Source organism: Elephas maximus, chromosome 23 (genome assembly GCF_024166365.1).
Source record: "Elephas maximus indicus isolate mEleMax1 chromosome 23, mEleMax1 primary haplotype, whole genome shotgun sequence".
Lineage (NCBI taxonomy): Eukaryota > Metazoa > Chordata > Mammalia > Proboscidea > Elephantidae > Elephas > Elephas maximus.
Genome location: NC_064841.1, coordinates 76,554,714 through 76,578,247, shown reverse-complemented (window position 1 = coordinate 76,578,247; position 23,534 = coordinate 76,554,714). Strand labels below are relative to the sequence as shown.

At 46.2% G+C, this 23,534-nt stretch overlaps 2 protein-coding genes across 8 annotated transcripts in view; one reads left to right on the top strand and one right to left on the bottom strand.

Annotated features, from left to right (window-relative positions):
* The window catches only part of CARS2 (cysteinyl-tRNA synthetase 2, mitochondrial), a 79,431-nt gene extending 74,597 nt beyond the window's left edge, over window positions 1-4,834 (top strand). For 2 of the 5 annotated variants that reach the window (XM_049867878.1, XM_049867877.1), the window contains 2 exons: window positions 3,371-3,577; window positions 4,621-4,834. In XM_049867878.1, the coding sequence (XP_049723835.1) occupies window positions 3,371-3,577; window positions 4,621-4,692 (279 nt within the window). In that variant the 3' untranslated portion in view covers window positions 4,693-4,834. The remainder of the gene's footprint in view (window positions 1-3,370; window positions 3,578-4,620) is intronic. The other 3 variants (XM_049867881.1, XM_049867880.1, XM_049867879.1) reach the window with 2 other exon arrangements.
* A 3,575-nt stretch (window positions 4,835-8,409) lies between these two features.
* NAXD (NAD(P)HX dehydratase) overlaps window positions 8,410-23,534 on the bottom strand; it is a 48,513-nt gene continuing 33,388 nt past the window's right edge. The window contains exons 6-10 of one of the 3 annotated variants that reach the window (XM_049867882.1): window positions 16,911-16,961; window positions 16,674-16,778; window positions 15,740-15,860; window positions 12,425-12,545; window positions 8,410-10,605 (exon numbers count right to left, since the gene is read on the bottom strand). In XM_049867882.1, coding sequence (XP_049723839.1) covers window positions 10,455-10,605; window positions 12,425-12,545; window positions 15,740-15,860; window positions 16,674-16,778; window positions 16,911-16,961 — 549 coding nt within the window. In that variant the 3' untranslated portion in view covers window positions 8,410-10,454. The remainder of the gene's footprint in view (window positions 10,606-12,424; window positions 12,546-15,739; window positions 15,861-16,673; window positions 16,779-16,910; window positions 16,962-23,534) is intronic. The other 2 variants (XM_049867883.1, XM_049867884.1) reach the window with 2 other exon arrangements.

Below are 23,534 nucleotides of genomic sequence, written 5' to 3'. Positions count from 1 at the left end.
TGCGTCTTTGGCGGGAGCATCACTCTGTTTTTCTCAGTGTATCCACTCAGGCGCTGCCTGCTTGTGCTTTGTCCCGCCACTGGTGACGTTTGCTCAGATCCCAGAACTAAGGCGGGAGGCTACCAGGCTTCTCCACCGTTAAGTTACCCTTCCCCCGGTAATTAAAAAGTATACTGTGGAGAGAGATTTTGAAACTACACTGATATTCTGTTCCTCAGATTTTCATTTTGTTCATTTTTATCAGTATAGATTAGCGGTTTCCTGTTTTATTCAGTGAATAAAAATCCACTGCTATCATTATTGGAGCCCTGGTGGCACAGTGGTTAAGAACTCGGCTGCTAACCAGAAAAAGGTCGGCAGTTTGAATCCACCAGCTGCTCCTTGGAAACCCTATGGGGCAGTTGTACTCTGTCCTGTAGGGTCACTGTGAGTTGGAATTGACGGCGACAGGCTAGCTATCAGTTTATTACGATGCTCGGAATGTCCCAGCTGCAGCCAGTGGGAGCCCTCCAGGTTGGCGTCTGTATCCTTCTGATGTGTCCCCGTCGTTCTTGTGGAACTTCTTGCCTTCGGCACCAGGTGTTGCAGGTCCCCCTATGCTGTCTCCCCACCAACCACAGAGCCATCTTGTCTCCAAGGAGCCCTGGTTTCTTTTGGTAGAAAATGAATGGTATCTAGAAGTGAAGGTCTGAGCGCTAGGTATGCCCATTGGCTGTGAGTTGTCGCTGCTTCTAGGCCCTCTCAGTGAGCAGAGCAAGGAAATGTGTATATGCGCACACACACATATTTATGTCTAGTTATTTCTGTATCAGTCTGCTTTTACTGAAAGCTAGGAGTTACCCCCAATATCTCAATTACAGCCCAACTACAAAGGGTTCATTCTAGTTTTCTTCATATGTAACTCCCCTCCCTGATGGCGAGAAACCCGGCTCCCTGTATGCTGAGTAAGTTTACTTGTCTTACTCTTCTTCCTGGATGTCCTACCACCCCCTCCCATGGGGACACCCTCCTCACTCTGCTGGAGCATTGCCTTTCAGGACCGGGCCCCCCTCACCCCACCAGGCCACACCCACAACCCAGCATTGACAGTCTCCTTACCCCTTCCTTCCCAGGCTGCCCTCGGCGTGGACGCCCTCACTGGGCTCTCATGGCCCCTACTGGGCCCCCTCCTCACCCCTTCCTCACTGGGCGACCCTCTGCATGGATGCCCTCACGGGGCTCTTGCACCCCCCCACTGGGCCCTCCTCACCCCCACCAGGCCACCCCCCCAACCCAGCATTGACAGTCTCCTCACCCCTTCCTCCCTAGGCCGCCCTCTGCGTGGACGCCCTCACTGGGTTCTCGTGGCCCCTACCGGGCCCCCTCCTCACCCCTACCAGGCTGCCCCCGCCCATGCTTTACTGCATATGCCCCGCTTTGCTCTGCTGACGGCTTTAAGGACTGAATTGCTCTGGAAGGGAAAAGAAAGGGCTAAAACACCCATTTAAAAAAACATTTACAGGCAACCATTTTTTTTCTTAACATGGAAAACCGTTTGGAGCGTAGTTTGTGCAGTAGCAGCTGTCACAGGTAAGGCGGAGGCACCTTCTTCCCCAGCCACTCTCCGAGCCCCTGCCCGCCTGGGCTGGTTCCTTCGTGGCCACCACCACGCACTTCTGAGATTCGTGGGTGCTTTGAGCACGTTGTAGGGGTGCTCTGCTTTGAAAGGCCTACTGCCATTTGAGCTCAGCTGCTTGCGGCCAGGACCCCCGCTCTGGACTCAGGCTGAAGTGGGAGTCACGGGCCTCAGCGTCTGGTCTCGGGCCAGCTCTGCGGCTCCTCCACGGCACAGGGAGGGGACGCCTTGTCTCCAAGGACCTTTGTTGCTGTTAGCTACCATCGAGTCAGTGCTGACTCATAGCAGCCCTGTGTATAATAGACAGAAGGATCTTTACTTACTACTGTGAACGTCTCTGATTCTTAACACAAAAAGAATTACATCTTTGTGGTAATTCTGAAGCTTGATTTGTTTGTATACATAGCTATTACCTGGCAGATTTAATTTCCTTTTCTGGGAAGCCCTGGGTCTGCTCAGCCATTCATAGGAACATCTTTAACTGCTGGTCTGAGACAACCACATTCTTGCAGTGTCTGTGTTCATTTTTAGATGAGACTTTCCAGATACAGCTATTGAGTAAGAAAAGGGTCTTCATTTGGCCACGTTGTGTCTGGCCCTTGTCAAAAGTGGTTACTTCACCTTCCCCCAAACTCAGATGTGGGCAGCTGGCCCCACTTCGGCCACATTTTTGTAACAATAACAATTATCTTTGCTTTTGGGAAGCAGTAAGTGAGGATCATACAAGTTTTAGGAAGTTGACACGTGGGTTTTGTTTCTTATTGTCCATGTGTTAGCATTAGCAAATAGCAGCTTCACTTTCTGAACCATCGCTAGGATCCGTTCTCTGTTGTGAAAGGAAAAAATGGAGGGAAGGAGAGAGGACTGCTGGCTGTGAGCAACCCCCATTTTATCTGGCACACACCACTTTGGTTTATCATCGTTGATCAATGAATTTGTCTAGCTGGTCATTGAGATCGTTGGTCTCAGGGTATTCAGTTAAAGCATTAACGTGTATGTGTTTATACGTGCGTGTCACGAACCTATGGACATCTACATGATTTTTGGAGCCCTGGCGGCACGGTGGTTAAGAGTTCCGCTGCTAACCAAAAGGTCAGCAGTTCAGATCTACCAGCTGCTCCTTGGAAACCCTATGTGGTTACAGTGAATATATTTGATAAAAATGACTTCCTTAGTCCCTGTGGTTTAGACTTCTAGACTCTAAGGAGATGAGAAACATCTTTTAATCCTCTAGAGCAGTGATGCTCAAAATATTCGCATAAGACTCCCACGATAGGATGTTAAGGCTGGTTCGCTGGCTTCACCCTCAGATGATCTTGTGAGGTCTGCAGTGGGAGCCCTGGAATCTGCATTTCCAACAAGCCGGTGTCAGGGCCACCCATGAGGAAGGAGAGGGTGACTGTGTACATTCCACTAGCCCTTTCCACGTAGCTCCTGCATGATTTGCAAGTAGTGTCGCAACATCCAGAAAAGATGAGGGGAATTGGGAAGTAAGGGCTGCTGCCTAGCGCCACTGAAGACTCTTAAACAACCCGGCACCGTATTGCTTCCCCCTGCGTTCCTGATGGAAACAGCCGGCCGTTGAGCTGTTTATAAAGAACGTTATAAAGAGCTTTAGGGACTCAAAGAAAAGACTTGTGCCCTTTGGTCTTTGCATGGAATTCACTGTACACATGTCAGCAGGGTGTGGTCTTCTGGGCCCTGTCTTGACGCAGACGTAACCTTGCTGAGCAGGGCCCTGTGGCCTGTATTTAGTTTGTTTCAGGAGACAGCAGCTCAGCCACCTTGTGCAGTGTGGTGGACGAGCTGGTCCACTTCCGTCAGAAGGTGCGGCAGTACGCCCTGGCCACACAGGAGGCCTCCCAGGAGGCCCGGCGGCAGCAGCTTCAGGAGAGGCAGCCCCTGCTCGAGGCGTGTGATACTCTGCGCAGGGACCTCACCATCCATGGCATCAGCATTAAGGTGAGCCACCACCACCAAGGCTGCAACCCTCCACCTGACGCTGGGGGGCAGTCAGCCTGAGACACTTGAGATGGTGTATGTGTACAAGGGGCTTGTAAATTAACAGGCATCACACAGCGTAGGACACGGGAGAGCATTTGGAATCTCAAACACTGTCATTGTGCCAGTGCTGTTTTTCCTTCTAAATTTTCTTTGTTGTTGTTGGGAATATACACAGCAAAACATGCACCAGTTCAACAGTTCTTACAGGTCAGTGACACTGATTACAGTCTTGGAGTTGTGTGGCGATTCTCAGCCTCCTTTTTAAGTTGTTACTCCCTCATTAACAGACTTACTGCCCCCTGAGGTTCCTGTCCAATCTTTCCGGTTGCTGTCGTCAGTTTGATTCCATCTAGATAGTTCTTAAAAGAGCACAATGCTCAAGGCAGACATTTTCTTTACTAGTTAAGCTAAACTATTATTCGGTTTTAAGATGTTTTTGGTTTAAGGTTTAAAGATGATCTCAGGGCAGTAGTTTCAGGGGTTGTGCTGCTGTTCCATAGTGAGCAAAGAAACCCACCCCTCTGGCAGATTTGGAGAGGGTGGTGGGGGAGGGCAGACTTTGAAATTACTGCCTTATTTCATAATGAGCCTTATTTCCAATATCCTGGGGTGTCAGCTGGAAGAGCCACTGAGGCTGGTAAGTGTGTGAGCTTAAAGAATCAGGTCAAAGAACCAGGGTTCCTGCTTAGTCCCACCCTCTTTCTACCACATGGCCTAATCTTAACACAACCTCTGCTTAGACCAGGTGGGTGGTAGAACAGGTGGGCCGTAGACCAGCTGGGCTGCACTGGGCCTTCTGGTAAAAGGTAGCAACATCGCTTCTTAATTTCTTTTTTTTTAAAGCATGCAGCTGTTTCCTCTAGGGAGGACAAGTTTTAAGACATTAGGGTGAGCGGTGTGTTCCGGCTCGCTTGCTAAGCTCTGATGGTGCCCATTAACCCCTTCAGCCAATGTGATACCCATTCAGAGAGTCTAGACAGATCTTAGTTTTCTTTTTACAGGACAGAAGCAGTACAGTGTCAACATGGGAACTGCTGGATCAAAGAACAAAAGACCAGACTGCAGGGAACTGAGAATTAAACGAAGCCACGTGGAACCACGCTTTCATGATACAGCTTCTATGCTTTATTATAAAACGATAAAAACTTTACATTAAAGTTTTCTATTGTGGCTATTAAGTCAACATTAAAATAAACTGGTATCATCCCACTGGTGTCTCTTAGTAACGATGGCTGAAAAGCTAATTTTTTATTGTACCAGTAGCCACACATACAGTTGGATTTAGTAAAATCATGTCATCTGTTTGTTAGCCGTCGTCAAGCTGACTGTGACTCCTGGTGACCTTATATACAGCAGAGTGGAGCTTTGCCTGGTCCTGCATCAGCCTCGCGATTACCGGCATGTTGGAGACCATCATGGTGGCCGCTGTGTCAGTTCCTCTCACCATGGGTCTCCCTCAGCCTCGCTGGCCCTCTGCTTCACCAAACACCGTGTCCTCCTCCAGCCGTTGATCCCTCCTGATGACGTGTCCAGGCGAGCAGGCTGGGCTGTGTTCTGTTGCGATCCAGGTTTTCATTAGCTAACTTTGGGAAGTAGGTCACCAGGCCTTTCCTGAAACGTGTCCACCGTGGGTGACCCTGCTGGTGTATGAAATATTGGTGGCACAGCTTCCAGCGTCCCAGCAACATGGGAGCCAGCACAGCAGAACAGGTGGTGGGTCAGATAGTGGATATCAGTTCAGCAAAATTTGTGCATCATAAAGCCAGCTGGTCCCTGCACCCAAGGACCTGACGGTGTAGGAGGACAATAAGGCCATGAACCCGAAGCAGAGTGACGTGAGGCAGCCCTAAAAGGGAGATGGTGCCTGGGTGCAGAGGAGGGTCAGGACCACAGAATGGCGTGGGGCTGCTTTGCAAAGGGGTAACAGGATTCCTGAAGGGAGGATACCAGCAGCAGCTTCAATGATATCCCTTCCGCCTTAGGACTCGTGGGATGCGGCTGCTGCCCTGCCTGGTCTAAAAAAAACTAAAGCAGAGGAAAACGGGCAAAGGGAAGCAACTTGGCATCTCAGAAACTACGCTGTCCCAAATACTGCAGGCTTTTCCCCCAGAGGTGATAATAAATTTTTACATTTATTTTTCTGATTACAAAACGAATGCGTCCCGCCATAGGGGGAAAAAAAAACAGCAAGTCACCTGCAGTCCCATCACCGCAGTCAGTATTTTGATAGCTGTCCTAGTTCATTCTGTGCCTAGCCTTTTAAGAAAAATAAATTGGTTTTATGGTGTATGGTACTTTGCTGCCCATAAACCTTAAGCCTGACAGCTTCTGAGCAGAGCAGTGAGGCAGTCGGGGGTGTGTTGTAGGGCCCGTCCTGTAGCAGCTGGATCACAAGTGTGAGGGCAAAACCAGGGAGGTGGTGCGAGCGTCCAAGGCTAGAACCTGACACAGACAGCTCAGCAGTGATTACAAGGTGTCGGAGGAATGTGTGGAGACTTGGAGATGGTGACAGCCACCTACACAGAGTGGCTTTGTGAGTGCTGAGCTGATGACGTCAGGCGGTGGCAGAAAGCACAGAGGAGAAAATGGGTAACTGCAAAGGCCATCCTTACTCAGGTTCTCACAACCTCCCCGTAACAGGTGGACTGCTCCTTGTTGTTAGGGGCATCAAGTCGATTTCAACCCAGAGTGACCCCATGTGACAGCAGAACTGCCCCATAGGGTTTTCTATATATGTGCCCCTTCCAAAGAAAGGTGATCCAACAGAATGAGGAAGTTATAGAACAATGTCACTACTATCACACGCAAGTAAAATTTTGCTGAAGATCATTCAGAAAGGGTTACAGCAGTACATTCTGACAGGGAACTGCCGGAAATTCAAGCTGGATTCAGAAAAGGAAGACATGGAACGAGAGAGATCATTGCTGATGTCAGAGGGATCCCGGCTGAAAGCAGAGAATACCAGAAAGATGTTTACATGTGTTTTATTGACTGTGCAAAGGCATTTGACTGTGTGGATCATAACAAATTATGGATCACACTGGGAAGAATGGGAATTCCAGAACACTTAATTGTGCTCATGAGGAACCTTTACACAGACCAAGAGGCAATCATTGAAACAGAACAAAGGGATACTGCGTGGTCCAAAATCAGGAAAGGGTTGTATCCTTTCACCATGCTTACTCGATCCAAGAAGGTGGAATATGTGGAGAATAACCCCACGTCAGGGTTGGAGGGAGACTTACTAACAACCTGTGTTACGCAGATAACCTTGCTCACTGAAAGAAGAGGACTTGAAGCACTTACTGAAGAAGTTCAAAGACTACAGCCTTCAGTATGGGTTGCACCTCAACATAAAGATCCTCACAACTGGACCGGTAAGCAACATCGTGATAAACAGGGAAGTTGTCAAGGACTTCATCTCAACTGGATTCACGACCAGTGCCACAGAAGCAGCAGTCAGGAAGTCAAAGGACGTATTGCGCTGGGCAGATCTGCTGCAGAAGACCTCTTTAGGTGTTAAAGAGCAGAGATGTCACTTTCGGGACTAAGGTGCACCTGACCCGAGCCTGATATTTTCAGTGGCCTCATATGCACGTGAAAGCTGGACAGTGAATAAGGAAAACTAAAGAAGAATTGATGCCTTTGAATTGTGTTGAAGAATACTGAATTTACCATGAATTGCCGGAAGAACGAACGAATCTGTCTCAGAAGTACAGCCTTAGAAGCAAGGATGGTGAGACTTTGTCTCACATACTTTGGACATGTTATATCAGGAAGGACCAGTTCCTGGAGAAGGACGTCATGCTTGCAAATGTAGAGGGTCGGTGAAAAACAAGGAAACCCTCAACGATGGATTGACACAGTGGCTGCAACACTGGGCTCAGACATAGCAATGATTGTGAGGATGGTGCAGGACTGGGCAGTGTTTCATTCTGTTGTACACAGGGTTGCTGTGAGTTAGAACCGACTTGACACCTAACAGCAACAACAAAGCTTTATGGGAGCAAATCACCAGGCCTTCCTCCCAAGGAGCTGCTGGGTGGGTCTGAACCTCCAACTGTTTGGTTAGCATCCAAGCACTTAACCATTGTGCCACCAGGGCTCCTTCTGGGGTAGAGTGCAAGAATTGTTAAGTGACTGAACAGACAACTAGGTGACACTCCTCAGCCCAATTCTCCAGCTCTTAGATCCTGGACCAGGCATATCATCATCTTTTACTCCCTTGATAGGGTCACTGTAGTGATAACATTTATTAAACTTGTGGATGGAGCTGTAGACAACAGCCAGGCAAGCGGCTAGGAGAGCAGCGCACATTTATTGACAGTTTGAGTTCAGCAGCTTTGCGCACATTATCACTGGATCTTGGTGACCCTTAGCGGTCACTGGTTTTCCTGCTCTGCAGATAAGGAAGCGGGTGCAGAAGCTGACCCTAGAAGTTACCCAACTAGTAAACGGTAGAGCTAGGATTCCCAGATGGCAGGCGAGCTCCTTAAAACATCCAGACAGGGTCAGTGCAGAGTTCCAAGGGAGCAGACTGTCTCACCTGATGGCATAGAAGCTTCACTTTGACCAAACGAAGACTCACTGATGTTGTGATCCTCGTCTAAGGAAACTCAGAGAAAGAGAGGAAGGGCTTCAGCTGCTCTCACTGGAGCAGGTGAGTGAACACTGGTTTGTTGTAAAAGAACAGTGTAGCAGCTAATAACTTCCTTCAAAAAAAAAAAAAAAAAATCAGCCTTGGGTGTACTCCTTATCTCCCATTTAAGAAAAACATTAACAACAACAAAAAATAACATTTCCTGTGGCTTTGATGTATTTTATTTTCTATGGAAAGAAATGCTTGTGTTTCAGGCTTCTCCTTTAAATTCCTTAACTGGAACAGTGTTAGTATACATTGGTGGAAAACATACATTTTATACACACAGGCTTCTCTATGTTTATCTCCCGAGTATCAGACAACGCTGTCACTTAGAAGAGTTGAAAGATAGTTTTTGGATTTTTAATTTAGGAAAAAAAAAAAAAACTCCACATTTAAATAAATAGGCTCTTTTTCTTTTAGTAGTTACCAGTGTGCAGATGTAATGACTCAGAGGAAAAAGATGTTCATTGCCAGTTTGGGCAGAGAAGCTCAGGTGTAGATAGTAAAGCCTCTAAAGTAAGATGTGAAATAATAACAGTAGCAAACATTTTTTAACAATGGTTAACAGCTGATTTAATAGTTTTAAGGAAAGCAAAATCAGTTTGGGGCGAGGTGGTTTGAATCACAGAGTATCGACCCCAAGATCAATCATCGGGCCATAAAGGAAGCACACGGATTCTGCATTTGTTGTAGAAAAAGCATTACGGAAAGTTGGCTCAACTGCATGTGATATGCACCAAATCCCACCGAGAAACAGCACCAGAAAGTAAGCCATTGTCAGCCACTTTAAAAGCCAACGTCACTCTAAGGAAACCGTGCGAATGAGACACGTGTCTGGCAGGTTTACAGAACAAAAGCACGTGTGAGGAACGCGCTTAGTTCAGTCACGTAAAGGAGACCAAACAGGCAAGAGCTGCCTGAAAGCCAAGACGAGGAAGCAGGAAGGGACAGAGAAATGGATGGAAATGGGGAACCCGGGGTGGGGAAGGGGAGGGTTTTGACACATTGCGGGGATTGCAACCAGTGTCACCAAATAATCTGTGTATGAGTTGTTGAACGAGAAACTAACATGTTCTGTAAACTTTTACTTAAAGCACAATTTTAAAAAAAAGGGTAAAGAAAATTCCAACATCTTGATAACGTTGTATTAGATAGAAGTGTCTCATATATATGTTCATTATATTATATATAAAAAGCCAAGTGTCTGAGCCAACTGGAGGTTACTAACAGTGAAACATCTCGTTTACTAAAATCTAAGAGATAATTAGCTTCTTTAATGGATTGGAAATATTCCCGAGGACATGCACGTTTTCAAACCAGATGGACACAGCTGTCCTGTTCGTCAGCAGACAGAATGATGTCAGTTAGCACTGCCTCCCGGGCGCCCTTAGCACTAGCATCACGCCAGACCGAGCAAGCTCCATGTTTGACCATCCATCTCAAGCGTCAGTGCTGTCATGTTAAGTTCCTGTCTCATCTTCCCATGTTGCATCTTAAGTGATTTCTAAAGTCAGTTATCACTTTATTCTGAAAGACTTAAAATGAGTCAACCCAAAAAGCCAATGCTTAGTATTTCAGCACAGAGATTTTTCAACCCAATCACCTTTTTTTGAAACAAAAATGAGCTGAAGAATGAAAGCCAAATCCCTTGGTGGATGACAGTTAAAAAAAAAAAAACCGGCCATTACTCACGTAGATACTTGAAAGCAGCTGATTGGGTCCTTTCTACAGGAATATTAAATAAAAGGAACTACTTTCATAAATAAAAGAAAAATTAAATTTGTAGAACAAAAATGAGAAAGTACAGAAAGACCAAAAACAGAAATCTGCTTATCTTGGAGAAATCAAGCCAAGAAACCCAGCTAAGCTGGTGAAAGAATTTTTCATCCTTATGTGATTTCTCTTTAATTTTTTTCTCAGTTCTTGGTGAGAAACTAAGAAAAGTTCAGGAATACTTTGTCTAGTTTTCATTATAACATCTCCAGCTACATACTGTTTTAGCCCAAAATTGTTAGATGCAGTAGAAAGTTTCCGCATTAGCCAATTTGCCCTAGACTTGCAATATCTACCAAGAGATCTGTGCTGTTACAGCGTTCAAAGGATCCATCACATACATGAAAATCCGTTTTTCCCCAATGTAAACGCAGTTTTCCTCTACCAGTGGCACCCGTTGTTCTTCCTGCTTGCAGTTGCTCAGGTTTCAAAGAGTTTCCTGAATGCAGTGCCGACCTCTGCAACCATGTCCGTGGTGGTCATGGAGCGTCCGTACTTCTGGAAGGCCTGGCTGTTGGTCTGCCTTGTGAGCGCGCAGGCACCAAATGCAGCCACGAGGAGAGGGTTTAAACTGGAGAAGGAGGAGAAAGCCGTTAGCAAGAAACCACGAGACTGGGAAATAAAAAGCCTCCAGGGCGTCAACTTGGGGATGTTTAAGGCCAGTGAGCCTGCAGCTACTACAGCATACGGTTTCTATTCTAGTTTCCCCCTTGGCCCTCAAACTGACCACCTGAGTCTGGTATGCCTCCGAGGAGAAGGATTCCCAGAGCCTCCGAGCAGGGCCTTCTGGTTTTTGCTTTGTTAGTTAAAAATACCTAAAGAGAAATCTAGTCCTGATCCATGCTGCAACACGGACGAACCTCGGAAACCTTGTGCTCACTCAGATCAGACAATCTCAAGAGGACAAATGTTACATGATTGCATCTACATGAGATAACAAGAATAGGCAAGGGTCTAGAGACCCCAGTTTATGAGCGGTTACAAGGGGCCGAGGAGGAGTTTTTGTTAGTGTGTGTTTATGTGACAGAAACTCGGCAATGACGATAGGCTGGTAGTTGTACAACGTAATGTAATTGTTATCACTAAATTGTACATATGAAAAAAGGTATATCGGCAGATGTTACATACAGACACATAACCCACTGCCGTCGAGTCGATTCCAACTCATAGCGACCCTATAGGACAGAGTAGAACTGCCCCATAGAGTTTCCAAGGAGCGCCTGGTGGATTCAAACTGCCAACCTCTTGGTTAGCAGCCATAGCACTTAACCGCTACACCACCAGGGTTTCCTATAGACACATATGTATATGTACATATACCTTTACAACAGTTAAAAAAAAAATCATTAATCCTCTGATTTGGGTATTCCGTGACAAAAAGACATGGAAAACATCTATCCACTTTGAGAATGCGACAGGACTGAGCAGTGGAAAGCATTTTTTTCCCCATGTTGAAAAACTAGACAAGTACTTACTGGTTGTAAGTGTTTTAACACTGCTCTTCCGTTTTCCCGCAATATGGACTACTCAAGATCTGATCATGCAGTTTTTGTTACCGTCACTAAAAGACTAGCATATCCCAGGGCATGGAGGGGGGACTAGACTCTCTGCTTCCCTGTCTTAGCAGGAGTTAACAGGGAGACCCTCTCCTGGCCCCACGTGAGGGCAAGAGTACTATGTGGATGCGCCCGTTTTGGTGAGCGGTGCCTGGTCTGTAGGCCTCAGCTCCCAGCCCCCACCCCGTGCTCACATTAAGGCGTGACATGACATCGCTGGCACCACTGTGGCTTCGCCAGGTGTCAGGCGAGGTGTGCTGGACAACAGGTTCACTTTCCAGGAGCTGGGGGTTCCACATGGAGCACGTGAGGCCATAGTGGTCACCAGGATCTTTTTACAAATGAGGAAACTGAGGCCCGCGGAGCTATTGTGGCCTGTTCAGGTTCACAGAGCTCTCTGACAGCAGAGCCTGGATCTTAGAATTCTGCTGCCTCTTAAAAGAAATCACCTCTTTTAAGGCCAAGTATCTAAGATAAGCTGTAACTTCACTCTGTTTTCTATTTTTATATTTTGTTTTACAGAGTGTACATCACTGAATTTCCTAGAACAGTGGTCCTCAAAACCTATCCACTCATTTGAATTAACTGGAAAGCTTTTTAAATGAATTAACTTACACACAGAGCCTGACTGGGATATGGACCACCAGGCAGCCAGCGGTGCCCACGAAAGGCTTCCCAGATGGCAGGATTAACCTCTGCCCTGGAGTGTCTTCAACGCAACAGTAATATCTTACTTGCAGTGTTTGAAGGGACTCCTTTGAAATGTTTGAGCTATGAAATATCTTACAAAACTTAGAAATCTCAAAAGTATTATAAATTAAGGCGTGAGCATACCCGTCTGTTTTCTCAGATCCAGCAAGCAGCGCCCAGTGCACCAGGACGCCCAGGGAGCCTGACAGCAGGTCTCCTTGCCCACCACACCTGCGGCTGCTGCCCTCTAGACCGCACACGAGCACTAGACGAAACAGACAAAAGCAGACCTTAGCTTTGGGGGTTTTCCTCTGCATCCAGGACACTCTCAGAGGGAGCAACAGGCTGCAAGACCTTGCTTGACCTCTTGCCCAAGGCTGGAAGCCCAGTTTAGATCAGCTACTGTGTCTTCCCTGTTTCTCGGAAAGGTGCGAGGCCGCCTCTTTTTCACAGAAGAGGGCACTAAAGCCCACAGGTTAGCCCCCAAACACAGGGCTAACGGAGGAGGAAGACAGAACCACCTGTGAGGCACGGGTAGGTCAGGGAAGGCCCCTCCAGTTCACGGAACGGCAGTGGCAAGGGCACACTGAGGAGGAGAAACGTGGATTTATCTGCCGAGACAACGTCCACGAAGGATGTATTTATATAAACAGTTGTGACTCCTGAGGTGCTGAAAACCCAAACTCACCACAGAGGACGACCAGCTCGCGTTTGTAGCCCACACTTCAAATACATCCACCTGCAGCGGCGGGAACGGCCACTCCGCGCCACCCCGACTGCCCCTTCTAGCGTATCTTCACTAGGTAACTACTTTAACTTCAGCAGTTAATGGTGAAGTCAGCTCAGGGTAGCGATGGCTTATGTATCAGACTTTTCTATTTCTTTGGTAAATGTTTTAAAAACAAGTTGTTCTATCCCTGGAGTGTGCTGGAATCAAGACAGACTTCCAATAATAAGAATCCAATCTTACCGGATTCTGAAAGCTTCGGAGTCCCCTACTGAATTCTGTGTTTCCTGTCCATAGATCTGTGTGTGTGTGTGTGTGTGTGTGTGTGTGTGTACGCGCACGCGCACGTGTGCATGTATCATGTGCCTAAGTATGCCTCGTTGGGCACCATCCAGTCGCATCCGACCACAGCGACCCCACGGGGCTGCCTGGGCTGTAACCTTGGCTGGAGCAGACCCCCGGGACTTTCCCCCCCGGAACTGCTGGGTGGGTTTGAACCACAAGCCCTTCGGTCAGGCGCCGAGCGATTAACCATTGCACAGCCAGGGCTCCTTAAGGACGCCTCAGCATTCTCGTTTTACCCCGACTTCAGCCACTTTATACCTAGTTAGCAACTCTTCGTATTAAACGATGTGTCTCTGTTAAAATAAGTGGTACGGTTCCTCTCCTGATGGGATTTCAGTGGAGGTTTCTGTTTTCAGAGAACTAAAAACGATACATAATCCCTGGTTCCGCACCGCGCATTTCAGGCACCAGCGCCGATGCCGTATCCTCAGCATTTAACATCTGTGCTTTTGGTTTTGCTCTTTCTGCTGAACATTCATCAGGCTCACGTGTGAGAGACAGCGACACGTGATTGGTCACGTGTGACAGCGAACCATGATTGGTCACGTGTGAGAGAGCGACACGTGATTGGTCACATTCACACCTGACGATGATCGCCATGGCTAGTGTGCTGCGTCTGTGTCGTCTTCACCTTCCAGTCACTTTTTATAAAACGGGAACAGAATGCAATGAAATATTCAAATAACTGCACACATGCCACGGGTGAGACGAAGATGGCGCAGTGGAGACACTGGGCCACGGGCACCACTGCACAGTCACCTGAGACGTGACCACCTGGTGCGCCAGTCATAAAGAGGACTGGGCGTTTCAGTCAGCAGGCCAGGGCCACAGGAAGGGTGAGGACCACCTGCATTTGATCACTCAAACCCCCTATAAAGGGGGATGACTAGGTTACAGTTAAGTTGTTGTTGTTAGGTGCCGTCAAGTCGGCTCAGACTCATAGCGACCCCAAGTACAATAGAATGAAACACTGCCTGGCCTTGCACCATCCTCACAATTGTCGTTGTGTTTGAGTCCATTGTTGCAGCCACTGTGTCAATCCATCTCGTAGAGGCTCTTCCTCTTTTCCGCTGACTCTCTACCTCACCAAGCATGATGTCCTCCAGGAGCTGATCCCCCCTGACAACATGTCCAAAGTAGGTGAGACAGAGTCTCACCATCCTTTCTTCTAAGGAGCATTCTGGCCGTACTTCTTCCGAGACAGATTTGTTCGTTCTCTTGGCAGTCCACGGTCTATTCAATATTCTTCACCAACACCGTAATTCAAAGGCGTCAATTCTTCTTCGGTCTTCCTTATTCACTGTCCAGCCCTTGCGTGCACATGAGGTGATTGAAAACGCCATGGCTTGGGTCAGGTGCACCTCAGTCCTCAGAGTGACAATCCCACATCTGAAGTATTTTATAAGGCTATTCTGATTTTCACTTGAGGTCAGGGAAAAGGAAATTACTTTCTTCTTGGTCAAAATGTTACACAAAAGCTAAATCTAGTCTTTCGGGAGAGTCATTTCTGGGGAACATTAAAGAAGAAGAACGATACCTCAACCTTTAAAATACTCGCGTGCACTTTTGAGATCATTTTTGATCTGGATAATTTAACTTCTAAAATGGCCACGTTCATTACGAGTAATTAACTGTAAAAGCAAAAGGCCCGTCAGCTGCCTCCTGTAAGACGGCCCACATCTGGGCCCGGCCAGCGGGTCGTTCTCGTTTGCCTTAGGAAGAAGAGCTCGAGCAGAGATGGCAGGTGTGTGCCCCCCTGCTTCGCCCCTCTCTCCTTGCTCTCGGCACTCTTTCCTGGGGGCCAGGCGTCTCTCAGAGTTCAGCGCTGTGCCCTATGTGATGTTCTGGTAAACCGTAGGAAACCTGTGTTTTCCACACCTGCTTAAAAATTTCACACAAAGCTCTCAGAGTCCCAAGAAACAGCCTCTTTAAGATGTCATTGAAAACGGGGGGGAAATGTGGTTTGTGGCTTCTCCTACAAGGAACTACGGGATCAAATAAGCATAGAAACAAATGACAGTTCGGTTAGAGTCATCCTATCACCGGGGCTGTTTCTTGTAAATCATTATAGAAACTTAGCTAATGTACATAGAACTAGGATGCCATCTTAAATATTTCATTCATGACTATTGCTCCCTATTGCAATAGAGGGAAAAGTAAAACACAACGTGGACTTTGAAGAAGTCATGGCTGATACGCTCATGAGGAAGGGCCTCTTTTTGCTGAGCGTACGTGATCGTGTGCGAACAGGCACCGGGCTGCACTGGCATACACCAGCGTGGCACGGCCAGTGCACCTGGGGCTGGTCCTTCACGGCTCACCACCCGACGTGGACAGGTTAGCTGACACGGGGCTGGTAACGCAGCAGAGAAGAAAACACCACTCACCCCGGTCACCGTCTGAAATCACATCTCTCTCTCCTTTCTGAACGATGGTCAGATTCCCAAGGGCCTGGCTGAGCCTCAGGACAGCTCCGTCGTGACTGCTGCTGTCCAAGGGGTCCCTAAGCTGCGATATTGGGACACCAGAGAGAAAAATCACCATCTTTACAGGGTTAAAAAGGAGCCTGTAGACGCACGAGATAGGACTGACGGAGAGCTGCTGTCTTGTATGTCAGGGATTCTCAAACCCTCGTGTCTAAAAGAAATCACTTGGGCACTTGTTCAAATGCAGATTTCTGGCCCCACACTTCCGGAGACACACATTGTTAGTGCAGTGGGAGGCCCCGACTGGGTGTTTTTAACAAGTACTCCAGGCTGGTGCCGTCCGACCCAGGTGCCTGTGGCAGAGATACTGCTCCAGGTATCTCGTCTCTGCCTCGTCAGATCACAGTTAATACTGCCCATGGTTAATATTCTAGTAATAACGAGAGTGAACATTTATCGGGCATTTAATATGTAAGGACTGACCACTGTACATGTATTATTTCATTTCTTCCTCAAAAAAACCCCACTATTGACGTTTTACAGATGAGGCAATGCGGGAGCAGAGGTGAACAGTGGAAGGGGGCTGTCCTCTGCCCCAGCCCCCCACATTTCACCCAGTCAGAGACGCCGTCACTGACTGTAAAATGCACCACTGTCGTATGTGCACCCAGAAAGGAGAGATGCCGCCAGTTCAGCTGACGCACCATCGCTTGTAAAAAGCATCCCGACAGTAAAGATGGTCGCTTGTGAAAAAGCGTGTATCCCGGCAAAGATGGGCCCCGGGGGCGCAGCGGGGTCATTAAACACTGGGGGCAGAACTGCAGCACTCCCCTCGCCCTCCTGGTGCAAGGTGAGAAGGGCAGCGTCTCGTCCTTTGGGTGGTTAACACACTCACCACAGCTTCGTAGAGCCTGGTGAACTCCATGTAGTTGGGAGTAAGAACCGCCTTCCGGTAACCTTGAATGAGGGACGGCTGTTGAGCGATCAGCCACAATCCATCCTGCGTAAAACAAGGGCAGCAGCACTTACACCACGGGCTGTCGGGGGCGCCCCTGCCACGTAGCGCCACTTACTCCACGGGCTGTCGGGGGGGGGCCCTGCCACATGCAGGAGAGGATGGGGTGGCACTTACTGCGTCGATGACAACAGGGATACCTCTGGCCTTTGATTTTTCTAAAATGCCCTACGAGAAGAGAAAAACATGTTGAGCAACAATTCGTTACCTCTCAAGAGAATTAAAAGAAAAGTGAGCCGCTCCTTTCAAAATGAAGGAGCTGTGTAATAAATTTCAACATCAGGTCATCAACTAATCAATAGAAAACAAATTTAAGAAACAGAAAATAATGAAAAGAGCCAAATGAACAGACAGGATCTCTGTGTAAGACAGGTCATTTGGAACTCTGAAAACACCTGCCCGCTGAGAGCGTTATACAAAGTGACCACGTTCCTAGGCTAGCCCCCAAAGACCCGCCCCTAACTAGTGTTTCCAAATTTCCAACAAATATTAATGTTCAGGGTTCACAGACGAGAACTCTGAATTCTCGGGGACCGCCAACATCTCAAGTTAGTTGCCACTGAGTTGACTCTAACTCACGGCGAACCCACGTGTGCAGAGCAGAACCGCTCCACGGGGCTCTCACGTTGGACTCTCTGAAGCAGATGGTCAGGCCTTTCTTTGAGGCGCCTCTAGGTGGGTTTGAACAGCCAACCTTTGAGCTAGTAGTCAAGTACTTAACAGTTTATGCCACCGAGGGCTCTGTTACAAAAAATGTCTATAAAATTCACTTATTATATATATATAATCAATATATGGTTGCTTATTATTATTATGAACCAATATATTATAAGCCTATGTATTTCAATAACCTGTAATAATGATCTCTACCTGATAGTTGATAACAGAAAACACTGAGAGCATTAACACAAAATATTTTTTTTTTAAACACAAAATATATGCCAAGTAAAAAGCATTTGAAATACTGAAAGATAAATCCACGTATACTTATTTTAAAAGTTATACTGAGAAAGGAAATTTGAAAACCCACAAAGCATCAACTGCCCTCCCGGATACTCTTGATCTTTGTTTTCGAATGTTCCAGGTGTAGAGGCATGTCTTCTATTTTGCCCTGATACTGGTGGAATTGTTAAGGCTGTATCCAAAAGCACCCTCAACTTGGGGGTCAGGGTGTACGTGGCTTCGTGTAAACTGATTTCCTTTTATTAAGATGAAGGCAGTTTGTCTGTTTGTCCCAACTTTGGTTTTAGCGTTGAAATTGATAGTTTCTGCTAATTCAGCATTTAGATCAGTTTCTGATCTCATGTTGCAGTATTTGACAACAACATTGATTCCGCATTTTTTCTGTTGAAGTATTTGCAGGTGACAGCAGCCTACAGCGAATATTCGAACACTAGCAAATGCCAGCCAACAACAGCAAGATTAACATAGAATCGCATCAAAATCACCAATTTAATGCCTTATTTTCCTCCCAAAATTTGTTTCCTGAAACATCATCCGAAGGATAAAGCCCTAGTGGTGCAACAGTTAAACGCTCAGCTGCTAACCAAAAGGTCAACGGTTCAAACCCACCCAGCGGCTCCATGGGAGAGTGGACCTGGTGATCTGCTCCCATAAAGATTACCGCATTGGAAACCCTATGGGACAGTTCTGCCCTGTCATACAGGGTCATTATGAATTGGAATTGACTCAATGGTACCTAACAACAACATACTATGCATTTAAACTTATTACTCTTTATTTGATTTTCAAGAATGACTCATATTAACAGCAGACAGGGCCAAGAGCACACACGTAAAACCAGGGCTTTGAAAGGTTCTTCCTGGTTCAGTCACGGCTGAGGGAATGAAACTGGAACAGACCCAAATTTTAAAAATCTGGGGGAACCAGGATGATAACTGGAATGGGAAAAATTACAGGTCGAAGCCCTGCTAGAAACCTCATCTCCCTTGTAGAAAACAAGGGCAGTGTAAGCATTGCATAGCAACCAAATCTTTTGCCCACTGGATTTTGAGCAGAGTTAGAAACAGTAGTGCCCTGCTCAAAGATGGCAGCCGACTACATCCTGTTGAATGTATGTTGTTTTCCACAGTCCTGCCAATAATCCAGTCTCACACATCAGGCTCTTGAAAGGGCTCACTAAGCCTCTTCTGAGTCTCCCATTCCAGGGCTGTGACCTCTAATTTTTCCCAGTCTGGTTACTGTGCCAGATCACACAAATTGTAAAAATTTGGGTTTGTTCCAGTTTCGCTTCATTGGCCATGACTGAACTTGTTCAAACTGGTTCAAGGCCCTGCTTCAAACAGGCCAAGAGTTACAAGTTAGGCTGACTGATTAAATCATGACCACTTCTGTCCTGCCAACGCCTCTCCTGGGTCCGGAAATGCCAGCCTGGACTTTCAACTCCTCATGCCAGCACTTCCTGCTCTTGCTTTTGACGTGACATACAAGTGGATTTCTTCAAATCCGTTACATCTGTGTTGATTGTTAAGCTCTAGTTCTCACAGAATTCCAGTATTTTTCCTGTTTCCAATTTCTCAACTTCAGAAAAACATACAAATTTCCCAAGAAATCCCCGGAAGGAATTTCCTGCCTAGAAACACTACCACACACCAAACCACATTTACAATGTAGAAACAAGGTTAATTCTGCCATAAAAAGAATTAAAAACAAAACTGATAAGAAAAAAGGATGTAAGTACTCTTAAGAAAAATACTTTTATTTAGAGAAGGAATTGGAGATTAGAGATTTTGAAAGGATGTCTAGGCCCTTTCAACTCCAAATGAGTAACCAAATAAATAGTTTTTTAACATAAAGACAAAGGCAGAGGTTACTGAATCAGCCATAAAAAGTAGAACCACGATCTAATTCTTGAGAATATCGAATCAAATAGACCAATCTCTGGCAAATCTGAGGAAGAAAAAAAGAAATACAAATATACTATATTAGCAAAAAGATAAGAATTTAACCACTTTACAGACTGAATTGCACCCCCCAAAAATATATGTTGATGTACTAACCCCTTTATCTGTAAATGTGACCCTGTTTGGAAACAGGGGTTTTCTTTTTTATGTAATGAGAACATACTGGAGTTGACTAGGGTAGATCCTAATCCTAATCCCTTCTGAGTGGTGTCTTATAAAGAGTAGAACAGACACACGGTGGGGAGAGACCATGTGAAGCTCCCCCTACAAGCCAAGGACCACCCAGAGCTACCAACAAGGAAGAACCCTCTACTAGAGCCAGTACCCTGATTTGGACTTCTAAGCTTCAAAACTACGAGAAAATAAATTTCTCCTCTTCAAAGTAACCCTTTTGTGGCATTTTTATTACAGCAGCATTAACTAAGACAACCACAGGGAGATTAAATGAATGAAAACGTTTATACCAGACCAAAAACCAAACCTGTTGCTATAGTTGATTCTGACTCATAGCAACCCTGTAGGACGGAGCAGAACTGCCCCATAGGGTTTCCAAGGAGCAGCGGGTAGATTCGAACTGCCAACCTTTTCGTTAGCAGACATAGCTCTTAACCACTACACCACCAGGGTTCTCAAAAACATGTATCGTTTCATACAATTAAAAAAAAAAATCCTGAACCACTGGCACTTTACAAGAAGATATAATTGATGCTGAGATATAATACTTGAATACAACAATAACGAAACAAACAAAAACACAGAAATGGTTGTGAAAGATTGCCTCCACCCTAAAAGGCATGAGACCCAAATGTCTCTAAAGCCTAAGAGTGAGGAACAACAGGGTGGAAGGAACCTGGATTCATGGACGATCCTGACAATACAGCTGCCCACCTCTGAGAGGAAAGTAAACATCTGTCTTATCTGAGCTGTTGTGTTTTGGAGTCCCGTATTCCAGCTGCTTCACCTATACCCCAGTTAATCATCTAACCTAATAGAGAAACGGGCAAAGGACATAAGCAAGCCACACGCAGATTATAAAAGGCTGGATGACAGGTAAGAAGCTGCTCGACCTTTCCTGTAATAAGACAATAAGACAAAGAGACGTTTTCCACTTAACCCCATCCAGTTGGGGTTGAATCGGTTCCAACTTACGGTGACCCCGTATGTGTCCGAGTAGAACTGTGCTCCATGGGGTTTTCAATGGCTGAGTTTGGAAGTAGATCACTAGGCCTTCCAAGGTGCCTCTGGGTGGACTAGAACTTCCAACCTTTTGGTTAGCAGCTGAGCATGAACTGCTGTACCACCCAGGTGTTCCTTCCCTGCAACAGGCTGGTGAAATGACAAGGAATGACCACATCCAATAGGCGGTCCTGACAAAGGCCCCGTCAGTGAGACAGCAACCTGCTACAACCTTCTGAAGAGAAGTGTGGAAGCACCTCTCAAAAATTTAAATGTACATACCCCGATCAAGCAATAGAACTTCTACCAATTTATCCTAAAGAAAATACCCTTGCAAAGTGGACAAAATATATATTCAGAAATGTTCAATGCATCACTGAAAGGAAAAAAAAAAAAACCCTGAAAACAGTCTTAATGAACACCAGCAGAGGACTAATTAATACCTGCTAGAATATCCATAAAAATGCAATGCAGCTTGCTTTTAAGAATAAGAATGTCTGCATATCCCGAAAGGGAAAAAATCTCCAGGGCATAAAGTTAAACAAAAAGAACGGGCTGCAAAAGAGCACAAACAACGTGAGGCCACCGTGTGTTTGTAAGTAAAGAGCTTTCGTTCTAGATTCAGAAAAACTACTGTTGAAAACCCCGCTCGGGGACTGGGGGACTTGCTACTGATAAGAACAAAATGCTCTGCAAATTATCACTGGATCCAATGTCACCTCTATCAAACTTGCATTAACTGACAAGCTGATCCTAAAATTGATAATGGAAATATGTAGTTGTTGTGAGGTGCTGTCAAGTTGGTTCTGACTCATAGCCACCCTGTGTACCACAGAACGAAACACTACCCAGTTGCACATCATACTTACAATCGTTGTTACGCTTGAGCCCACTCCCGTAGCAATCTTTTTTTTTATTGTGCTTACATGAAAGTTTACAGCTCAGGTTAATTTCTCATTCAAAAATTCATATACATATTGTGACATTAGTTGGAATTCCTGCAATGTGACAGTACACTCCCGCTTTCCACCCCGAGATCCCTGTGCCCATTCGTCCAGTTCCTGTCCCATCTTGCCCTCTCATCCTGCCTCTGGACAGGAGCTGCCCATTTGGTCTCGTGTATCTGACGGGACTAAGAAGCACATTCCTCACATGTATTTTTTTGTTTAATGGTCCTATCTAATCTTTGGCTGAAGAGTGGGCTTTGGGAAATGGTTTCTGTTCTGGGTTAACAGAGCGTCTGGGGGCCATAGGTTCAGGCGTTCCTCCAGTCTCTGTCAGACCATTAAGTCTGGCCTTTTTATGCGAATTTTTCTCCTGCTCTGTCCAGGACTCTCTGACCAAAACGATCTTGAAAATAAGGTTGGAGGACTCACATGTCCAATTTCAAAGCTTACTACTGAAGCACGTTCATCAACACAGTGTGGTATAGGCAAAAAGACAGGCACATAGATCAACCGAACACAACTGGGATTCCAGAAATAAATCCTTAGGTTTATGGTCAATTGACTTTCAGCAAAGGTGCCAAGACGATTTAGTGGTGGAAAGAATAGTCATTTTCAACAAATGATGCCACAACAATTAGATACTGTCATGGATTGAATTGTATATCCCCCGGAAATGTGTGTCAACTTGGCTGGGCCATGATTCCCAGTATTGTGTGGCTGTCCACCATTTTGTCACCTGATGCGATTTTCCTATGTGTTGTAAATCCTACCTCTAGGATGTTAGTGAGGCAGGATTAGAGGTAGTTATGTTAATGAGGCAGGATTCAATCTACAAGATTAGGTTACATTTTAAGCCAATCTCTTCTGAGATATAAAAGAGAGAAGTGAGCAGAGAGACAAGTGGATCTCATTCCACTAAGAAACAAAAGCCAGGAGAATAGCCCATCCTTTGGACCCGGGGTCCCTGCATTGAGGAGCTCCTAGTCCAGGGGAAGATTGATAACAAGGACCTTCCTCCAGAGCCAACGGAGAAAGAAAGCCTTCTCCTGGAGCTGGCACCCTGAATGTGAACTTCTAGCCTACTAAACAGTGAGAGAATAAATTTCTCTTTGTTAAAGCCATCCACTTGTGGTATTTCCAGTATAGCGGCACTAAATAACTAAGACAGAGTTTAACAAATCCAACCAAACCCACTGCCGCTGAGTGGATTCTGACTTACAGCAACCCTACAGGACAGAGTAGAACTGTTCCACAGAGCTTCCAAGGAGCAGCTGATGGATTCGAACTACCAACCTTTTGGTTAGTAGCCTTAGCTGGCCATAGCTCTCAACCGTTGTGCCATCAAGGCTCCTAAAGACACACATGATGGATGTTGTGTTCAGAAGCAAACTGTGGCCCAGCTGTGATGCCTACGTACCACGGTTACACTGGCAGATGGTGTGGTCAACCCTGAATCGCCTGCTCTGGAGAGGCTTCTGCTGCAGAAGTAACTAGCCTGAATCTTACAGTCGCTATTAGCGAGCTCAAACCTATCTCCACCAACGGCATGTATAAATCTCCAAAATATTTAAGCAAAAAATGCTTGTCAAGGTTCCAGAATCAAGGGCAATCAGGGCATTAAAGGATGCAGGTGCAAAACGGGTCAGAGGACTGCCTTGTGCTGCAGAGGCTAACGGGCACGTCCTGAAAACTCA